This window comes from Somniosus microcephalus, chromosome 19, assembly GCF_052327205.1.
Source record: "Somniosus microcephalus isolate GS21.2 chromosome 19, FLI_Smic_1.0, whole genome shotgun sequence".
NCBI lineage: Eukaryota > Metazoa > Chordata > Chondrichthyes > Squaliformes > Somniosidae > Somniosus > Somniosus microcephalus.
Window position 1 is genome coordinate 3861106 of NC_141005.1, and position 16053 is coordinate 3877158.

At 44.0% G+C, this 16053-nt stretch overlaps 1 protein-coding gene across 1 annotated transcript in view; it reads right to left on the reverse strand.

Annotated features, from left to right (window-relative positions):
* The window catches only part of dnah10 (dynein axonemal heavy chain 10), a 304418-nt gene that overhangs the window by 189699 nt on the left and 98666 nt on the right, over positions 1-16053 (reverse strand). Inside the window, exons 19-21 of the mRNA XM_086011825.1 lie at positions 15046-15202; positions 9861-10340; positions 1964-2122 (exon numbers count right to left, since the gene is read on the reverse strand). Of these exons, the coding sequence (XP_085867951.1) occupies positions 1964-2122; positions 9861-10340; positions 15046-15202 (796 nt within the window). The remainder of the gene's footprint in view (positions 1-1963; positions 2123-9860; positions 10341-15045; positions 15203-16053) is intronic.

A 16053-nucleotide genomic window follows, 5' to 3' on the forward strand; every position in this document is an offset into this window, starting at 1 on the left:
CAGAGAAGAAATTCCTCCTCATTTCCATTTTAAATGGGTGCCCCCTTATTCTGAAATTATGCCCCCTAGTTCTCGATTCCCCCACGAGGGGAAACATCCTCTCAGCATCTACCCTGTCAAGCCCCTTCAGAATCTTCTATGTTTCAATAAGATCCCCTCTCATTCTTCTAAACTCCAATGAGTATAGGCCCAACCTGCACAACCTTTCTTCATAAGACAACCCTTTCATCTCAGGAATCAACCTAGTGAATCGTCTCTGAACTGCCTCCAATGCAAGTATATCCTTCCTTAAATAAGGAGACCAAAACTGTACGCGGTATTCCAGGTGTGGTCTCACCAACGCCCTGTACAGTTGTAACAAGACTTCCCTACTTTTATACTCCATTCCCTTTGCAATAAAGGCCAACACTCCATTTACCTTCCTAATACTTGCTGTACCTGCATGCTAACTTTTTGTGATTCGTGTACAAGGACCCCCAGATCCCTCTGTACCTCAACATTTTGTAATCTCTCCCCATTTAAATAGTAATTTGCTTTTTTATTTTTCCTACCAAAGTGGATACCCTCGCATTTTCCCACATTAAACTCCATCTGCCAGATTCCTGCACACGCACTTAGCCTATCTATATCCCTTTGGAGATTTGAAGTGTCCTAACAAGCCCCTCAATTATATCAGTACCTCCTCAGGGCAACTAGGGATGGACAATAAATGCCGGCCTTGCCAGCGACGCCCACAAAATGAATACAAATGTTTTCTAACTTCCTCTTCATTCTTTAGTGATAATTCTGAATACTGGCATTTCACACTGACTTTATTTCCTCCCTCTCCTGCTCTTGACATGGGCTCTGGTCACCCTCTGGTACCTCACCCAGCAGGCTGTTCCACCTTAAGCAGGTAAAGCTTTGAAGGAAATCAGACTCCTGTATAGCCTTATAGATGACACTGTCCATAACTAAAACTACTGATTTTACAGTTCAAATTGAAGTAACGCACAATATCTGGAAACTGCAAAATACTAAACATGAAGGTTTTTTAATGTATAAACATATTGGGCACCTACTGACCACACACTGCTGTCAATCAGGAACCAATTTTGCAAAGAGACCTGAAATAGGTGTCGGGCCACCGATTTACATCGGCCACGGGCCTGATGTCAGTTTCTGGTGGGTGACCTGTCCAATATGGCGTGCAACCCACACACGGCGTGGAATAAGTGCGTGCACGCCACACTGGATCCTTCAGATCCGATTTATAGGCCAAGGACTGGGATTGAGCCTGGCACTCGGTCCCATCAAACTTTCCCACCACTGACACTCAAACAAATTGCCTCTCATCCCTCAATTTTCATTCCACCAAAGATTCTCAATCTTTTGGAATGGACCTCCTTCCACTGATGTTCCTCTTGGTTCGATTACACAGGCACTTCCCCAACAATTCACTGTTTGTACTTTAGAAATCTCTCAGTCTTACACAATTGAAATCTATGCTGAGGGTCTCCTTGCTCTTTACTGCCAAGTCAGTCATCATGCGGGTGGTGATAGATGGGCCTTAGATTATCGCTGGCTGGATTCCAGCCTCATTTGGTTTACTGTGCTCCCCAACACTCAATGCACCTCCTGCCTATGGCAAATACTGCATGACGGTTTATAGCACTACAGCATAAAGTTAAACAAATACCAGAATCCTGCACTGAGAAGCTTCTTTCAGAAACCCCTATAATTAGATATTTGCCAGGCACTCGGATGATTGAATGTTTCAATATATTTCATTTACTAAGCTCAGCAACGCAAATACCTGAAAGTCATTGGGAATCTTAAAACGTCTTACCTGGTATGCATTTAAGACAATCTAGATTTGGGGAATTCCACTTCAATCTTAATTAACATGGATAATAATGACTAAGCGCTGAAGAAAATGAAAGCACAGTGTTCACAATAGGGCAAAGGTGAGAGATGGACTCACGTAGATATCATACATTGCGAGGGTCCGATATCGTTCCTGGGTATCTTTTAACCGCAGCTCCACGACTAAAGACATGGCTCTAATTTTGGCAATTGTACTCAATACAAACTTCAGATCCTTCAGTGAGTCTGGACCTCTAATCAAGGAAATTGAGAGTTCCTGTAAATGATAAAAGAAAATTATTCAGAATTTATAAATACACAAACATTGGCTTCCTGACACGGTGCAACTCTCAACAAGTGTAATTCGGGTTTCTGAAGAAATATTATAATAAAATAATTTTATTACAATTAATTAATTTATCAATAGAAAATTGCTCAAGTAGTTTGGAATAATTTATCAACTTAACAACAACAGCGACTGCACTTCAACATCAAGCACTGTGGATCATTACTCAGAAGCGTGCTAATTACTGTATAAATGCAAGCTGTTTCTTTAATTCGCATTCTTCCCAGGTTTAGTCTGGAGTTACATTCCCAAAGCAGGGAGCTGCCTCAGCCTTTGGCTGCTGCTGCAGTGCTGGATTCCCCCCTACTTTGTGTCTGTAACAATGTGGTTGACTGCAATGTCTGAGGCGGCTGCTTCTTCAGAGCGCACCGTGGCTGCAGTGTGTACCATCTACAAGATGCACTGCAGCAACTTGCCAAGGCTTCTTCGGCAGCACCTCTCAAACCCGCGACCTCTTCCACCTGGAAGGGCTAGGGCAGCAGGCGCTTGGGAACACCACCACCTCCAAGTTCCCTCCAAGTCACACACCATCCTGACTTGGAAATATATCGGAGGTATGACAGTGAAATGGAAGAAATATTGAAGTGTTAGTTTTTTTTCATTCGTTCATGGGATGTGGGCGTCGCTAGCAAGGTCAGCATTTATTGCCCATCCCTAGTTGCCTCAGTTTTTTCCAGGGAGACCAACAACATGGATGTGACATTAGAAGGAGAGAGCAAAAAAGATAGGAGGCTTCAAGGTGACATACACAGGCTAAGTGAGTGGGCAAGAACATGGCAAATAGAATATAATGTGGAGAAATATGAAGTTATCCACTTTGGTAGGAAAAAATAGAAAAGTAGAGTATTTTTTAAATGGTGAGAGATTGGGAAATGTTGGTGTTCAGAGGGACCTGGGTGTCCTTGTACACGAATCACTGAAAGTTAACATGCTGGTACAGCAAGCAATTAGGAAAGCAAATGGTGTGTTGGCCTTGATTACAAGAGGATTTGAGTATAAGAGTAAAGACGTCTTACTGCAATTATATAGGGCCCTGGTGAGACCACACCTGGAGTATTGTGTACAGTTTTGGTCTCCTTACCTAAGAATATACTTGCCATAGAGGAAGTGCAACAAAGGTTCACCAGACTGGTTCCTGGGATGGGGGGATTGTCCTATGAGGAGAGATTGAGTAGACTAGGCCTATATTCTCTAGAGTTTAGAAGATTGAGATCTCATTGAAATATTCAAAATTCTTACAGGGCTTGACAGGGTAGATGAGGGAGGATGTTTCCCCTGGCTGGGGAGTCTAGAACCAGGGGTCACAGTCTCAGAATAAGGGGTCGGCCATTTAGGACCGAGATGAGGAGAAATTTCTTCACTCAAGAGGGTGGTGAATCTTTGGAATTCTCTACCCCAGAGGGCTGTGGAGGCTCAGTCGTTGAGTATATTCAAGACAGAGATCGATAGATTTTTGGATATTAAGGGAATCAAGGGATATGGGGATAGTGCAGGAAAGTGGAGATGAGGTAGAAGATCAGCCATGATCTTATTGAATGGCGGAGCAGGCTTGAGGGCCAAATGGCCGACTCCTGCTCCTAATTCTTATGTTCTTATATCAAGACATTTAAGATAGATAGGAGGGAGTTAATTGATAAACTCACCAAACATAGAGAGGATAAAACTCAGCGTGGTGGGAATGTGAAACTCGCTACCACAGGGAGTGGTTGAGGTAAATAGCATAGATACATTTAAGGGGAAGCTAGATAAACATGAGGGAGAAAGGAATAGAAGGATATGTTGAAAGGGTGAGAGGAGGCTCGTGTGGAGCACAAAATGGAGCGTTGACCTGAATGGCCTGTTTCTGTGCTGTACATTCTATGTAATTCGATGGAATATGACTTGTGTATATTTATTTATTCACGAAACAGCACTGTAAGGTGGTTGTAGTGGTTGAAGATCAATCATCACAGCCCCAGGACATCGCTGCAGGAGTTCCTCAGGGCTGTGTCCTAGGCCCAACTATCTTCAGCTGCTTCATCAATTACCTTCCCTCCAACATAAGGTCAGAAATGGGGATGTTCGCTGATGACTGCATAGTGTTCAGCGCCATTCACAACTCCTCAGATAATGAAGCAGTCCATGCCTGCATGCAACAAGACTGTTGTGTATGTAACCGTTTACCTTTAAGGGAACTATAGAATGTAACCGTTCGCCTTTAAGAGCACTACTTAGGGTGGCACTATCTATTGGCTCATGTATACTGTAATACCGATAGTGACCACACCAGTATATAAGGGTTGTGATACGTTAACTAGGGCAGAATCGCCCGAGCCTCTGAATAGTAAAGACGTGTTTTATTTTGTTAACAGTGGAGTCTGTGATTATTTATAATACAACCCACAGACTTAACATTGGCGACGAGTCAGGATTCGAACCCTGCGGCAGTTGTTCCACGGCGGCTTCGTCCGAAGACAGGACGTTGAAGAGAGGTTTCAATCCTCACCAGTCTGGAACCGACAGGCTGGAAGCGACAGGCATTAGGACCCTGAAGCCTCCATAACCTCGTGGGTAAGCCGCAGCGTTGGCTGCAAAGACAGGGCGATCGCAATCCCTGATAAGAGCCGCGGTGAAACGCGCGAGCGGGTAAGCCAGAGCCCGGGAGGGAGCGAGCAAGTGAGCCAGAGGCCGGGGGCCGCTTTCAAGTGTGAGGCGCAGCCGGGCCATCGATCGCATCCGCTGATAAGGCCCGCACTCGGCCTGAAAGTCAGCGTCGGGGAACGGGTGATAACCGCCATTGAAGTGGGCGGAGAGCGCCGAGAAGCGCGGGAAAGCCGCCATCGAAGTGGGCGGGGAGAGCGAGAAGCGCGGGAAAGCCGCCATTTTTCGCGGGGAAACTGCTGAAGAAGAAGGAAGAAGCGGGAAACCGCCATCTTGGAAATTATTAAGAATTTCAGGAAAGTAATAAGATTTTTCAGAAAGGCTGGTGTGTTCAAGAAGAGAGGGAAAATAAGTATAAGTACAGCAATACTTGTGGTGTTCTCAAGAAGAGAGAAGAAAATTAATTAGAATTTTCAGAAACAAGAAATAAGTAAAGCAATACTTGTGGTGTTCTCAAGAAGAGAAGAAAATTAATAATAAGTAAAGAAATACTTGTGCTGTTCTCGGAAAGAGAAGAAGATGCCTAAGCGAGGAAATATTAATGATTTTAATGCTGAAATAGAAGACAGGGCCACGTATGGGGAACGCATAGGAATATATTGCGTAGCCATATACGCCAAGGCAATAACTTTGTTAAATTCGATGGGAGCAAAAACATACGGGCTCTTGAAACATCTAATAGCACCAGTTAAACCAGTGGACCAGACCTTCGAAGAGATCGTAGCAGTGCTGAAGGATCAAATTACTGCAAGCATTTCCAAATGCTACCGTTGTGGAAAGACAACGCACGACCAGAATCAGTGCTGGTTTAAGAATCAAGAGTGCAGGAAATGTGGCAAACTGGGTCACATCGCGAAGGTATGCAGGTCCAGAAAGAAGACCAACAAACAAAGGAAGCCACCACCACAAGAAAAGTACAACAAGGTGCATCAGGTGGCTGAAAAGAGTTCAGACGAACAAAATTCAGACTCAGACCCAAACAGCCAGGAGTTGGATAGTCTGAGAATCCACAATGTGGGTAAAGTAACTGATCTACAGACGATCTGGGTCACACTAAAAATAGCTGGAGTCCAAGTACGAATGGAGCTGGACACGGGATCAGCTGTATCAGTCATCAACCAAAAGGACTACCACCGACTATTCTCTCACATACCCTTAAGAAATACCAAGTTCGTATTACAGACATACACGGGGCATCGCGTATACCCCATGGGGAAAATAAGAGTCAAGGTGAGAGATAGGGGTAAAGTACACCCAAGAATGAATTTGTACGTACTACCTGAGGGAGGACCACCACTTCTAGGACGGGAGTGGATCAAGAAAATAGACATGGAATGGCACTACCGACAAGCAATGACGAGTGAGGATTCGGTGCAGACAAGCAGCTCAGACTCTGAGCCGGAAGACGATAAGTCCAGCTTATGTATGAAAAACAAGGTTAACATTAACTCACGGACTAAGGTTGGAAAATCGATGGCGTGCATAAAGACAGAGAATTCTGAGTCTGTTCAAGCTACAGACATATGCATTACGGAGGAACACCGGGCTCGAACTCAACGCTATTTCAAAGTACAACAACAATTAGAACAATTAAGTTACCGCCTCGTACAAGAGATGAAAACAATGAAAAAGTTCTATGACACCGAATGGGAGAGTCTGGAAAGACAACAGAACCTACTGGCTCAAGCAGAGAGCGACCATAGAGCCATCGTGACCAATTACCGATCACATCTCCCTGATGATGTTCAGGGGTTAGAATATTTGCATGATCTAGAGATACAGCAGAAGGGCAAATCACGCTGCACTGAGGATTTTGTTCTGCAATTAGAGACGGAGCTAGTGCAGGCAAAGTTAAGAGAAGTTGAATCACAGGGTGCTCTTAAGGAGATGCAGAAACAAATCTTGGACATGGAAAAGAGAAACGCTTCTTTACCTGATGAGAATAATGTGGCCATGTTGCAAGAGGAGCTTATAGGGGCGAAACTGAAAGAAGCTAAGCAAAGGATGTTGGAACTTGAAACGCAGAACCAAATCAGCGGTAATCAGCTATGTCAAGCAGAGAAGGAGTGCAAGGGTCTACATGAGAAGGTGCAATATCTCTCAGCCCAAAATAAGGGACTACTCACTCAGTTAAATGAAAGTAAACGGGAAATGGCTGAGATGGACTGCAAGAATAAAGAAGAGTTGATGGCAGTGAGACTTCGAGAGGCAGATAGCATAGCAGCCTTGGCTGAACTCCAACAGGAAATTGCGAAAGAAACAAATGAAGAGGAATCTTCAGGAAGCCAGGATTTTATTCCAGTTCTTCTCTACGACTCCTTACAAGCAGAGTGCGAGAAGTTGAAAAAACAGTATGAACAGGCCCAGACTACAATTCTGGAGGGGGTTAACTCAGCAACCTCCGAAAAGCTAGTTTCGTTGGAAGTATATGAGCAACTAAAGGTTGAACATGAGCAAGAAGTCCAAAGGCTGCAGGAAATTCTTGAGGAGCTCAGGGCCAAGACAGACTCATCGGTAGAAGTTCCATACATAGATGAGGATGTAGAGGTGAAAGACATGGCAGAACTCATAAAAATATGGAAGGAAGCCCAAGACAAATATGAGGCGGCAATTACCGAGGTTGACCGACTTGAAGAACAGTTTCAACTGGGAATGGGCCCTGAACATGAGCTAGAGAGCATCGAGGCGCAACTTCTCCAAGCACTGGAAGCCAAAGTACAAGAGGAAGAGAAGATGAAAGCATTGGAGAAAATGATGGATGAAATGGAGGAGTACGCTGAATTACGTCCAGGGGAACAGGAGAATGGGGAAACAGCTACTTCAGTAGAAGGATTAAATAGCCTGATAACGAAATCCCTGAAGGAAGGGAAAGGATTGAACGCACAAATGAGGCCAGGAGGGAAGGAAGGGCAGACATCCGAGGAAGAGCAGGATGAATATGATTGCTTGAAGAAGGGTTTTGACCTGTTGAGTGACACCGAATGTTATGAGGATGTGGTCTGCCCAAATTGTGATGGGAACTCCCAAAGTGCTGAAATCCTGAGGAAGCACTTAAGGTCTAAGGAACATAGAGAGTTGGTGGCGCTACAGATGGCAGCCGGGAAAAGAGCTCGGAGAGTTTCAAAAAGGCAGAAAAGAAAAAGAAGAAGCAGAAAATAATAACTGTTTAAAATATTATTACTTCTACTACCTCAGTCCGAACACTACGAAAGGTGCTAAATTTGTAAAAAAAATCCAGGGACATTATCAAGACAGCCAGTGGGTTGTATAAGTCCGCACTGCTGGTTCAACAGGACGAAAGTACAAGCTGTTATAAAAAATAAAAAAAAAAGGCTATGGAGGATGCTGTCTGGAACGAATTAATACCAGAGACTGAATTTATGAACTGTTCCCACAGAGACTGAACCTGTAAACTGATTCCACTGAGAGTATGTTTGTAAACTGTTATATGACGTTGACTCCATTGAGAGTATATCTGTAAATTGTTATATGACATTGACTCCATCGAGAGTATATCTGCAAACTGTTTATATAAAGTTGAAGATTGTATGTTTAACGGGATTCTGTAAGTAATAAGCTAGGAAGGGAGGAGTGTTGTGTATGTAACCGTTTACCTTTAAGGGAACTATAGAATGTAACCGTTCGCCTTTAAGAGCACTACTTTAGGGTGGCACTATCTATTGGCTCATGTATACTGTAATACCGATAGTGACCACACCAGTATATAAGGGTTGTGATACGTTAACTAGGGCAGAATCGCCCGAGCCTCTGAATAGTAAAGACGTGTTTTATTTTGTTAACAGTGGAGTCTGTGATTATTTATAATACAACCCACAGACTTAACAAAGACCTGGACAACGTTCAGGCTTGGGCTGATAAGTGGCAGGTAACATTCGCGCCACAGAAGTGCCAGACAATGACTATCTCCAACAAGCGAGAGTCTAACCACCTCCCCTTGACATTCAACGGTATTACCATCGCCGAAACCCCCACCATCAACATCCTGGGGGTCACCATTGACCAGAAACATAACTGGACCAGCCACATAAATACTGTGGCAACAAGAGCAGGTCAGAGGCTGGGTATTCTGCGGCGAGTGTCTCACCTCCTGACTTCCCAAAGCCTTTCCACCATCTACAAGGCACAAGTAAGGAGTGTGATGGAATACTCTCCACTTGCCTGGATGAGTGCAGCTCCAACAACACTCAAGAAGCTCGACACCATCCAGGACAAAGCAGCCCGCTTGATTGGCACCCCATCCACCACCTTAATCATTCATTCCCTCCACCACCGGCGTACCGTGGCTGCAGTGTGTACCATCTACAAGATGCACTGCAGCAACTCGCCAAGGCTTCTTCAGCAGCACCTCCCAAACCCACGACCTCTTCCACCTAGAAGGACAAGGGCAGCAGGCACATGGGAACACCACCACCTCCAAGATCCCCTCTAAGTCACACACCATCCTGACTTAGAAATATATCGCCGTTCCTTCATCATCACTGGGTCAAAATCCTGGAACTCCTTCCCTAACAGCACTGTGGGAGTACCTTCACCACATGGACTGCAGCGGTTCAAGGCGGCGTCTCACCACCACCTTCTCAAGGGCAATTAGGGATGGGCAATAAATGCTGGCCTTGCCAGCGACACCCACATCCCATAAATAACTAATTAAAAAAAAACTTTCTTATTAAGGCCCCAGATGCACAGAAAACTTCATGATTTTGTTTATTTAAAGGAGTCCTGCGCAGATTTTCTTCTTGCGCGACATTCCCCTACTCTCCCCACAAACCAGAATAACATACCTGTATTTTTGTTCAATATAGAGAAGCTTATACAGTATATAAACAGACTTTCACTGTCTGCAGAAATGGTAATATTCTAGAGGCATTCTAATACAGTTTTCAAGCAATCAAGGCCACAACTTCTCCCCTTTCAAATTCTTATTCAGGGCTGAACCTATGAGTTTCTTTTAGTCTAAACACATTTTAACCTAAAATGTGTATTTTAATAATTTAAATTGGTAAGTTACCTCGAGTTCACTTTTCAGGTTATACAGCTCCCGTTTGGCAGATTCATTCAGACAGTACCCAAGGGAATGGACCCACGCGTTTGCATTTTCCTGGACACTAAAAGCCAAGGGCCTCAGCTGGAGCCGAATACACTGCTCATCTTTCACCATGGGCTGCTCGGCCACTTCCTCACTGATTCTGGTATAGAACTGCAACTTCTCATCATAATTAACACAAGAAGGGTTCCTCGCTGCAAACTTATCCACAACAATAGACCTGTCCATCTTCCACAAGGATCTGTACTTCTTCCAGCGGTTCAGGTACTTGCCCAGAGAACCAAGGAGTTTCTGGAGATTCTGACTGGCGGAAACAGCGAGCTCTATGACCTGTGGATACTGAGCAATGTCACTGTAAAAACTGAAGATGATTGGTTCATCGTCTCCGTCAATATATTGTGGAGAACATTCAATGCAGGACCCATGCATCCACCGTACGAATAGCTGTAATATATGAAATACAGATTGTATTAAATGTTGAGTCAAAATAATCTGCATTCCTATCCTGTGTAACTAACAAAACAGGCCTTACTTTTGGGTTGGGAGATTGACTAATTACCCAATTCTGTGCACAAACTGCTATAAGTGGGAGTACATTTGTATAGGAAGATATACAGAAACAACAGCAAGACAATAAGCCACTCAGTAAATTCACCAGGTAATGTAGTACCGGATCATACTGACTAGCAAGGTCCAGGTTCAATGCACTGACTGTGGTCATTTTCTTGATCTCAGCCAGTCCTTCAATGCCTCAAGCAGACAGGGGAAAAGTCAGCCACGGTTCCCGCCACTGATTGCTGCTCCATGATTCCTGCTAGAACGTGTACGACAGTAATTTTGATTTTGTGTAATAGTGTAAAACAGGGGATAGTGAATCATGTAGGTATAAGGAAAGGACAGGACTGGGTTCAGCTGCGATATCTTCTGTAGGGAAAATGCCCCATAAATTGCCTTAAATGTGTCCTCAAAATGTGATTTCAGCAGCCTGGCCTGGAAATCAACAAACTGACTGCCAATTAAAACCATGAATGTTTATGTGAAACAAAGCATTTCTTACAAGAACTAGGAGACATAAGCCAGCAAGGCCACACATTCAGAAATAGCTTGCGAGGAGATGTAAATATAGCTTGCGAGGAGATGTAAATATGTCAATCTTTATCTGGAAATGTGTCTGGTTCTTTGTTGAAGAGGACTGTAAGTGCCAGCTGGCATGTCAGGTTTCTGATGCTATGGTCATTGTGAGCACTAAGCAAGGCTCTTAGAGGGCTACCTAAAGGGCTAATAGATGTATTACTCGGATTCATTAATGATAAAATCGAGGATGTTTCTTTCAGAATCAAAGATATATAAGTTGGTGTATTGGTATTAAAAAGTAGTAGAATTTAAGGTGAAATTTTTATTTAGTTTAAATTTTACATGGCAATATTAAGTAATACAGTGCAGAGAGACACAGACAAAAGTTAAACATTTATCACTTGGAAAACAGTGACAGGATCGGACAAAGTCAACATGGATTTACAAAAGGTAAATCGTGCTTGACTAATCTACTGGAATTTTTTGAGGATGTAACTGGTAGAATAGATAAGGGAGAACCAGTGGATGTGGTGTATTTGGACTTTCAGAAGGCTTTCGAGAAGGTCCTGCATAAGAGATTAGAGTGTAAAGTTAAAGCACATGGGATTGGGGGTAAGGTACTGACTTGGATAGAGAACTGGTTGGCAGAAAGGAAGCAAAGAGTTGGAATAAATGGGTCTTTTTCCGAGTGGCAGGCAGTGACTAGTGGGGTACCGCAGGGATCGGTCCTAGGACCCCAGCTATTCACAATATATATTAATGATCTAGACGAGGGAACTAGATGTAATATCTCCAAGTTTGCAGACGACACAAAGCTGGGTGGGCGTGTGTGCTGTGAGGAGGATGCCGAGAAACTCCAGTATGATTTGGACAGGTTGGGTGATTGGGCAGATGCATGGCAGATGCAGTATAATGTGGATAAGTGCGAGGTTATCCACTTTGGTGGCAAAAACAGGAAGGCAGATCATTATCTGAACGGCAATAGATTGGGAAAAGGGGAAGTGCATTGAGACCTGTGTGTCCTTGTGCACCAGTCGCTGAAGGTAAGCATGCAGGTGTAGCAGGCGGTTAAGAAGGCAAATGGTATGTTGGCCTTCATAGCGAGAGGATTCGCGTACAGGAGCAAGGATGTCTTGCTGCAGTTGTACAGGGCCTTGGTGAGACCACACCTTGAGTATTGTGTGCAGTTTTGGTCGCCTTATCTGAGGAAGGATGTTCTTGCCATGGTGGGAGTGCAGCGAAGATTCACCAGGCTTGTAGTGTATGTACCCGTCTACCTTTAAGAGAACTATTGTATGTAACCGTTCACCTTTAAGAGAACTATTTTAGGTGTGGCACTACTTTGTTTGGCTTCTGTATACGGTAATACCGACGGTGACCACACCAGTATATAAGTGTTGTGCCAGGAGTTATTGGGCAGATTCGCCCTGACCTTCGAATAGTAAAGTCCTGTTTTAAGTTACTCTTGGAGTCTGTGTATTAATTAACTAAACAACCCACAGACTTTACAAGGCTGATACCTGGCATGGCAGGAATGACGTATGGAGAGAGATTGGGTCGATTAGGCTTATATTCGCTAGAGTTTAGAAGAATGAGAGGGGATCTCATTGAAACTTATAAAATTCTAACAGGACTAGACAGACTAGATGCAGGGAGGATGGTCCTGATGGCGGGGGAGTCCAGAACCAGGGGTCACAGTCTAAGAATAAGGGGTAAGCCATTTACGACTGAGATGAGGAGGAATTTCTTCACCCAGAGAGTGGTGAACCTGTGGAATTCTCTACCTCAGAAGACAGTTGAGGCCAATTCATTAAATATATTCAAGAAGGAGTTAGATATATTTCTTAAGGCTAAGGGGACCAAGGGATATGGGGAGAAAGCCAGGGCAGGGTACCATGATCGCATTGAATGGCGGAGCAGGCTCGAGGGGCCGAATGGCCTACTCCAGCTCCTATCTTCTATGTTTCTATGTACCAACCAGATAAAGGCAGATACAAGTGTGTCTCTTAGATGGAAATGTGTAAGATTTAAGGCAGCTAGTTCAGATACATCGACTAGCACAGGAGGTGGATTTACCCAGGAGCAGAGAATTTAAGAAGAGCGGATATCACCTCTACAGGTGGAGATTCATCATTCTGAAGTTCTCAATTGGGGAAAAGCAAATTTTGCTAAGCTCAGAGGGGATTTAGCCATAGTGGACTGGAAACAGCTACTTGAAGGTAAATCAGTGTCAGAGCAGTGGGAGGCATTCAAGGAGGAGATCTGGAGGGTTCAGACCAAATATGTGCCCTTAAAGAAAAAAGGTGGGACTAACAAATCTAGAGCCACTTGGATGTCTAGGGACATACAGGGTAGGATAAAGAAAAAAAAGGGAGGCGCATGACAGATACCGAGAGCTAAATACTGCAGAATCATTAGAGTACAGAAAGTGCAGGGGTGCAATTAAAAAGGATATTAAGAAAGCAAAGAGAGAGCATGAAAAATTCATGGCAAGTAAAATCAAGGAAAACCCAAAGATGTTTTATAAATATATTAAGAGTAATAGGATAACTAAAGAAAGGGTAGGGCCTATTAGAGATTATGAGGGTAATCTGTGTGTGGAGGCGGGAGACGTCGGTAGGGTTCTTAATGAATACTTTGTGTCTGTTTTCAATGGAGAGGGGCGAAGCAGACATTGCTATCGAGGGGGAGGAGTGTGAAATATTAGATGAAATAAACATAGTGAGAGAGGAAGTATTAAGGGGTTTAGCAGCTTTAAAAGTGGATAAATCCCCAGGCCCGGAAGAAATGTATCCCAGGCTGTTAAGTGAAGCAAAAGAGGAAATAACAGAGGCCCTGACCATCATTTTCCAAACCTCTCTGGCTTCAGGTGTGGTGCTAGGGGACTGGAGGACTGCTAATGTGGTACCCTTGTTTAAAAAGGGAGGAAAGGTTAGACCGAGTAATTGCAGGCCAGTCAGCCTAACCTCGGTGGTGAGAAAATTATTGGAAAGAATTCTGAAGGACAGGATAAATCTTCATTTAGAAAGACACGGATTAATCAAGGATAGTCAGCACGGATTTGTTAAAGGAAGGTCGTGTCTGACAAACTTGATTGAATTTTTTGAGGAGGTAATAAGGAGGGTAGATGAGGGTAGTGCGTTTGATGTAGTTTATATGGACTTTAGCAAGGTTTTTGATAAGGTTCCACATGGCAGACTAGTCACTAAGTTAAAAGCCCATGGGATCCAGGGTAAAAAAAAAGCAGGAACCCTAACCACATTTAAAAAGTACTTGGATGTGCACTTGGGATGCTCTAACCTGCAGGGCTACGGACCAAGAGCTGGGAAGTGGGATTAGGCTGGATAGCTCTTTGTTGGCCGGCGCGGACACGATGAGCCAAATGGCCTCCTTCCGTGCTGTAACTTTCTATGATTCTAGGAGAGGCCTAAGGTTTCCTTGTGGGGCCCAGATGAGCACCCCGCTCCTCCCGGTTCACAAGGAAACTAAAAAAAATGTTTTAAAAACTTACGTTGCTGAGCCTCTTCTGCCCCTGGATCCTGTTCCCAGCAGATTTTGCCTTGCGGAGAAGCCATCACTCCTACCCCACTCATGCCTTAGGTTAAAACAGCAGATTGGCTCCGGATGTTGTCATCGGAGCCTGATTTGCATATTTAAAGAGGACCTGCGGGTGTTGATGCTGCCTGCAATTTACAATGGTAATCGGCCAGGTCAGGGCAGGAAAGAAGTGGGTACATCCACTGCTCCAATTTAACTGCCCACCTGAAATTCCCCCCTTATGGTCTGTCAGTGTGTTAGTTGCCAGTCAGGGTAATGTCCCATGTTATTTCCAGTGCGTAGCACATCGGCAAAAGGTACACTGCTCACCCTGCAGTCTGCTATCCCAGATTATTCCACAATTAAGGTTCCAGCTGATAGGGTGCGAGGACCTGCCTGTGGAAGTGGACCATTGTATCAGATATAAGAAAAATTAGCAGGAGTGCACCCGAAAAATAACGCAGCCCATTAAATAAGAAGCAATTTTTCAAACTTGTAAGCTACATGTAATTCTGCAAGAACAATAATTGTAACTAACCTTAGTTGTTTCCACGCAGTCTTTTATGTTCTGGAGAGTCAGTTGATAAACCTCAGAGGCATTAGGTTTTAAGACAATCTCAGGGGCAGAGAGGTGAACTTCAACTTGGAACAGGGGACTGAATCCAAGAATAGAAATATTAACCTGCTGAAGGTTTCTGCGGAGAAAAATATAACGACTTTAGACCTGGCGTGAACAAATGTAACAAACAACTGCAATGCCTCAGTGCAGGTTAAGCTTAACATTTTTCTCAGGATATGGGCAACTCTGGTAAAGTCACATTTTTATTCCCCATCCCTAGCTGCCCTGAGGTGGTGCGGGTGGATGTCCTCTTGAACCGCTGCAGTCCTTGTGGTTTTTTTAAACGATTCATTCACAGGATGTGGGCATCACTGGAAAGACCGGCATTTATTGCCCAACTTGCACATAAGCTCTCTGGACTGAGGTACGCACTTGAAGTGCCGTAAACTACAAGGCTGCGGACCAAGAGCTGGAAAGCGGGATTAGGTTGGATAGCTCTTTTTCAGCCAGCAAAGACACGATGGGCCGAATGACCTCCTTCTGTGCCATAAATTTCTATGATTCTATTGGGAGAGTGTGTGCATTCTGTGGCAGGCAAACAGAAATTCTACACTCTTAATCATGGCGATGGTTTTTCACACGGGTCAGAAACCTGACTGACCAAAATAAACCTGTACCCATAATATTAATGATTCCTTGCCCTTCACCACTCACAGCAAATACTCTATTGCGACAGAAACCATAATTATATTGGAAGGTTGTCGTGCAATATAACAGCACCTTCCATTGGCTGCAGTTATTGTATTGTCCCAGTAAAAAGTATATTTATGTAAGCTAGGGAAATTAAGAATGATATGTTTCCAATGGCTGAAGGGTCGCTAACAGGAAGGTACAGATTTAAGGTGATTGGCAAAAGAACCAGAGGCGACATAAGGAAAAACCTTTTTACGCAGCGAGTGATTAGGATTTGGAATGCACTGCCTGAAA